Source organism: Fopius arisanus, unplaced genomic scaffold (assembly GCF_000806365.1).
Source record: "Fopius arisanus strain USDA-PBARC FA_bdor unplaced genomic scaffold, ASM80636v1 scaffold00597, whole genome shotgun sequence".
Taxonomy (NCBI): Eukaryota; Metazoa; Arthropoda; class Insecta; order Hymenoptera; family Braconidae; genus Fopius; species Fopius arisanus.
In genome coordinates, this window is record NW_011888336.1 from 1 (window position 1) to 6612 (window position 6612).

Below are 6612 nucleotides of genomic sequence, written 5' to 3' on the forward strand. Positions count from 1 at the left end.
AAATTGAATTTGCAACAAAATAATCTCATGGGAAACTCATCTAAACCCAATTGTTTATTTTATATCAGCAACGAACAGTTTCATCCTTTTTAAATGTTATAAAAAAAACGATGGGCCGTACGGCATCTTTCCATAAGATGTTTTTTGTAATAATCAATGGTAAAATCTCCGAAAGCCCATTGTTTAGTAGATAATTGATCAAGAGGGTCCCAAGTAGGGTTTTAGTATTGGTCGAGCCTTGGTCCAACCCTGGTATGCCAATCACCAATACTGGCCGGATATTGGCTAAATGAACGGTTGATCATTGGTCCCATATTTGGATGATAACGCCGGCCCAATAATGGGAATCGATAATAGACCAAGCATTGGTATTATGTCAGGCCCAATTAAGGTTGCAGTCTTGGCCCATAATTGGACCAAGATTGGAGTGTCAAGTCCCAATATTGGCCAATTATAGCCCAATCAATTGGTTTGTTACTGGCCCAATATCTGGATGATAACACTGGCCCTTAAGTGGCAAACAACAATGGACCAATTGTATGGGCCATGTCACGCGCCCGAGTAAAGTCCCAGTATTGGGCTACAATTGGTTCAATTTAGTATTATACATATTATATATATAATTTGATATGTTCCTATTAGTGGCAATTAGCAGTGAGCCAATTACCAAATACTGCCATGCTAAAGATAATTTTTCAAAGATTTGTCATTCTGGTATAAGAAAACACTTTTTCATGATAGAACGTCTCTTTCAATTATTATTAATGGTTAAACTGTTTTGTTAAACATACATTCGGAAAAATATAGCATAGAAATGTTTTTTTTAGTGTATTCTTTAAGAATATTGATAATTCTTATATCTTTGCCATACAACTTTTATCAAAATTTCGAAAACTAATTTCAAAATATCTCAAAAAACTATTAAATGAGTAACCTTAAACAGTCTTTATCTCGACAGTTCACCTTATAAAATAATAAACATTTGAAATAGGTAACACAAGGAGTGAAAAAATATTTATCTTTAATTTTCCTTTCCGTTTCTATCTTTTCGTTTCTCATCTCGTTCACGACGACCACCGGCTCTGTCTCCTGCCCCTGACAGCCAGGTAGCCATCAGCTTCTGAATATCCTTTTCCGTTTGATCCGTAAATTGAGTGATTATGGCTTGTTTCATGATTTGGCTTGTTTTTGTTTCTTTCCAGCTTAACTTATGCTTGCCATTCATATCTCTACCTGAACCAGAGTATTGCAGTGATAACTCTTTTGATAGAGTATGGCCCATCAATGTTTTTATACAATTTGAAGGTTTATCCATTCTGAATAAGAGCACTCGATACAAAGAACACTGAAAGTAGGAAACTAAAAATAGTTTGTTGAATTGAGAAGAAAACGAGTTTTCATACTAACCAGGGCGTCTGCTTGGCTTTCATCTTCAAGTTTTTTTTCAAAATCCAAGAAAGCATTGAGAGATTGGATAGCAAATTTCGTATCCAATTTTTTGATCAACTCATTAGGTGATCCACGTGGAGCAATTGGAATGTTAGTTTGAAGAATTGTGTTCTGCATCTGACCAACTTTTGCTGCTAGATCATGAAGTATACTTAATTTAGCACTCTCCACTTCTGAGTGAATAATTTCTCGTATTTGCTGCAGAAAATCTAAACAATAAAAAATTCTTATGAGTCAACAATCCCACACAGAAATCAGTTTTCACAGAAATTTCGACATAAAAATTATATTTATATTAATGTGTACCACGAGAATGCTTATCCTGAATGACAGACGTTGACGAATGTTTTTGGACAATTGAATTTGTCAAATTTTCCAACTGTGATGCATCATTACTCCTTTCTTCGAATAAATGATCAACGTGACCTGTAAAAAAATTTTCCACAATTTCTTTTTTTTCGATTAAGTGCTCTATCATCAATTGTAAACGTTTTCTTTAATAAAAAAACAACCAAAAGAAAATTTCAAACATTGACACGACCGACTTACAAAAAAATTAAATTAATTTTACGATTTTTCCGTTAAGAAAATAAAAAAAAATTGTTGCGTTGAATTCTATAGAAGAGAGATGGAATTAAATAATGTGAATAATTAATAGACACCTCGATTATTCTGCAGAATTTCTTCATCATCACTAGAAGATTCTGAATTCCTTGCCGCTTTTGCTACCAATGAGTTCCTCTTGAGACCAGCTAACGCAAAAAAATTTAATGAGCGTTGCAATAATATTTTAATTGAAAAGAACACGTTCAAACTTTTTTAAAAATTTAGGAAAATTTCAGGATTTCTTAGCAAAACTGGTATGTTCACACCAGCTACCTGAGTCTGCCAGCTTGCAGGGTTTTTTGGTGCTGGGGTGAATACGCCAAGTAATTATCAGCAAGTGTGTTGATAAAATACCAATAGATTGTGATGGTAAAAAAAAGGAGAAAAATTAGAAAATAATCATTGTGTTAACCTTGGATATTGCTGATTCCATCGTCACTTGAATTATCCGAATCCGACACAATCTGTGGTAATTTTTTTTTTAAACCACCTGCAGAAGGGAAAACACAATATACAACAAGAATTCTAATAGTGTTTGTACTGCGAAATACAAGTTTCAACAATTGAGATCATCTCGAATTCCTTATGAAAATTTTTTGTTTTTTTCTCATTGGAGAAATCTACATACAATGATTCTGAAATATTGATCAGAACAAAAGTGTGTTCGATCGAGCATATTAGTTATAACCTATTATAGAGCATATTAGTCATAACGTCACATCTCCGATCCCTTCTGGAAAAATGAAAAGTTGTTTTCAGGCCAAGCTTTGAAGAATCGACAAAAGCAATATTTATTCTATGTGAGGTGAGGTAGAATATATCACCATATTGAATCACGAGAATTTTGATCCGTTATAGGTTATAAATGCTGGAACTAATCACAGCAATTGGATTAATTTTTACGAATAATCTAACACCAATTTTATGTCGATTACGGAATCAGACCAGGAAAGAATTACAATAAATCATATTAAGATTAAAATTGGCTTCAAATACCTGTTTTTTTCTGCGATTTGGAACTCTCAGAACCGTTATATTTACTGTCGCTGATTTCATGCGAAGCAGCGATTTTGGCCGCAGTGAATTGGCTCATTGATGCAATCTGCTTCAGTTGCTTACTGGCTGGCAAATCAGTTTTTTTCGACATTTTCTTTGTATTTTGAGCAATGTCTTCAGCATCTGTGGTGTCAACGTCTGCTGTGACCTTTGCCTTTTTCAAACGTCTCTTTGCTTTCTCCAAAGACTCTTAAAAATTAACACACAGTCAGCGTTGAAATGAAATTTCTTTCTTTTTTCTCGCTCTTACCTGCAGTGGAGAGCAATTTAACAGGGTACTCAAGCCAGTTTGGGTGGGCAGGTGTCTTATTTTTCAAAAAAAAATCTCTTTTGTCGAAGGAATCATTAGGGAAATATTTACAAACATATTCAGCATTGTCTCCTTCAGTCACCCAGGACATTGGAACAATATCCATCAATTTTTCACCTTTTTTATTCACCTCCTCGAAAATCACAATAGCATATGATGAATCCACCATTTTTGGATTTATGCGAACCCAATTAAGGCAAAACAATCGGAAAACCACGCACATATACCGTAAAAAACGACAAATTCGATAAATTTTACCGGTTCTTCGGACGACGCTCAACGTTTTCTCAGCGTTTACTAAATGCGTATAAGCGCCGCTGGTGGAGTATTCCGAAAATACTGCTGTGTAACGTTGTGAAAACATGCGACTATAATTATGAAAATCAGATCATGAGAAACTATGAAAATTGAATAGGGAAATATATAATAATAACAATGAATTAAAAAATCAATTAAAATATTCTTTTTATGAACAGATATTTCTTTAATGCTAATTATGACATAACTTTAAGGGCCGTGCAATAGCGAAATTACTATTTTTTGTTTATTAACATTTAACAGTACACATTTATATTTTATTTCTGACACTGAAATGATTGCACATTTCTTTGCAAAATCGGTGATACCAATAATACCAACGTCAATGGACGAGGTTGGATTCGTGAATAAATCAAAACGCGATGTTTCTCTCTGTCCAATTACAAAAATATTTTCACTTTTGAGACACGTAGTATGAGAGAAATCGGAGACAATGTGATTTATACGCACAATTTCACCATTTTTCAGCATAACAACATTGTCAGGTGAAATTGGCGTTAAAGTTGAATCTTCAATTTTTATTTGGCTCAGACGTTCATAACTGTTATCATTATATTCAATAATTTGAGCTGTGTCATCCAGCATACAATATGAAATAAAACGTTTACGTTGAATTTGTAAATAGTCCGCTGACTCACGTACCGAAACTCGATTAATAATTTGAGTCAGAGGTTTATGCTGCGATTTAATCAGTTTTCGAAATGTCCCAATGTAGTTTTCGCCCCAGAAGGCAGAAATGTCTGTCAAAGGTAACTCAAAGGTTTTAACGTCATCATCAACATGAATCAAATTGTGCAGACTCAACACCTGAGCACCTGGTCCGTACAATTCAGGCAACATAGAAAAAAATTGTCGTAACAAGTACCCAGCATACTCTCTGAATTTTTTCATTAACTCGGCATCGGTAAAAATTCGACACGCAACAACTAATAGGAGATAATGATTATAATAATCTTGCGGTAGAATATTTTTAAAAATCAGAGGGCCAGCGTAATGCAGAATAAATCTTAATTGCGTCGCTTTCCAATTAGAATGTAATCGCAAATCAAATTTTTTTCTTTGAAAATCTTGAGGAATACAAGGAGACAAAGCATTTAAACGCAATCTCAGTTGCTCTTTGTGAACACGTGTGATTTTTACACAATTTTTGGGGGACAACCACTTATTTAGCAACCATTTTTGTGCGCCTAAATACCACAAATGCATAATATCTAAAATCACATTCTTCACAGGATCAAATTGTGCAATTTTGATAATCGGTGAGAAACCTTGATGATGTGACGATTGAGTTTGAGCGATGAATGTCTCTCTTGTGCGTTTGGTGGCAATCATATCTGGGTAGATCCGTTTCGATCCCTTGCTTGTCTTTATGCTTTTTCCTCGTGTCTCGCATCGTTCACATGCAAAAAATGCACCAGGTGGTTTAATCACTTTGATGAACGCCCGGGCTGGCGAATCAGCAATTATTCCCAACAGTTTAAATTTATACTCAATATTATGCAGAATTATTCCATTTTCGGTGAGCTCATTGATCTCCTCCACGAAATCCTTCATAAAATCAGCTGCTAATAATGGTTTAGCATCGCCACAGTAAAGTCCCGCGACAAATGGTTTTGATTTATAATTCAAGTGATGCACTTTAATAGCAATTGGCCATACGGTCTTCGTGGAATTCTTATAGACTTGCATACCATCTATGTGTGCAAAAACTGAAATAGTGTCTTCAGTATAGATATCTGGTCGAATAACTTTTGTCAAACCTGTCTTAATACCTAACCATGAATACTCTCCTTGGAGGTACTCGCCTCCTATTGCAGAAGCACTCGTCATGGCATTCAGAGGTCTATTGTGCTTTATGCCAATGAGACTTTGAGCTGTTTTGGGTAATTCAGTATGACCTGCTCTTCGTAGTGATACCAGCAAATCAGACACCACAGTAAGTGTCAAATTATCCAAATTTCGTAAAGTCCATAAACGAATTTCTTCTCTCAAGTCTACTGAAGAGTTCGCCTTAGTCATAACAGCATGCACATCTCCAGAATTGTTTTGAGACTGTCCTTCCAGTAAATCGGTGGGTTGGAGATTACAAGGGTCCACCAGTTGCTCCAGGAGCATTTCAGTATCGTTAGAACTTAAGTGAACATCTTGATTTGGCACTGAGTTAATCTCTAAATTGTCACAATTCACTTCTATTACACTATCCCGATCAATATTTTCTGAATTATCATAACTACATCCTGAATTAGAGTTACTGGCACCTTTCTGAGATTCCTCCTTTATTTTTTTTAGTATTCGGTGTTTTTTTAGACGATAATATCTGGACGACATTTTTTAATTTATGATGGGATCATACACATGAATATAAGGATGAATTCCACGCGGTTATGGCCAGTGTGTGGCAGTGAAATTTTCAACTCAAAACTCTATTTTTTTTCATTCAATGTTGAACTACGATTAATGATCACCGGTGACTGTCAACTTTACTCCTGGCCTCGTATTATCCAAGTATTGGTGCTGGATTTTCGCGGTACTTCACCAATGTCCGGTATACCTCTCTTGGCCAATTTTTGCACTAGCGTTGGGGCGCCAAAGATTGAAATGCTTATCATAAACCACATATCGGCCCAATGTTGAAGCGCCAATACTTGGCGATCCTTCCCTTGGCTAAGTGCGGGCTTAGCTTAGATATGCCAATGCTTGGTGTCTATACAATTTGCCAGGTATTGGCCAAACGTTGATGTACCAATGCTTGGTGCATATATAGTTGGGGAACGATCGGCCAAGCATTGAAGCACCAATGCTTGGTGTATATACGATTGGCCACTTATTGGCCAACCATTGAAGCGCCAATGCTTGGTGTATATACAATTGGC

General features: G+C 35.6%; 1 protein-coding gene across 1 annotated transcript; it reads right to left on the reverse strand.

Annotated features, from left to right (window-relative positions):
- Nucleotides 1-940: 940 nt before the first annotated feature.
- LOC105272996 (uncharacterized) lies at nucleotides 941-3680 on the reverse strand. Its single transcript, XM_011315231.1, has 7 exons — nucleotides 3362-3680; nucleotides 3052-3300; nucleotides 2468-2545; nucleotides 2112-2201; nucleotides 1756-1875; nucleotides 1408-1658; nucleotides 941-1345 (listed from the first exon to the last, which is right to left on the reverse strand). The coding sequence occupies exons 1-7, from the start codon at nucleotides 3642-3644 to the stop codon at nucleotides 1022-1024; spliced, it is 1395 nt and encodes a 464-aa protein (XP_011313533.1). The 5' UTR covers nucleotides 3645-3680; the 3' UTR covers nucleotides 941-1021.
- Between the last annotated feature and the right edge of the window lie 2932 nt (nucleotides 3681-6612).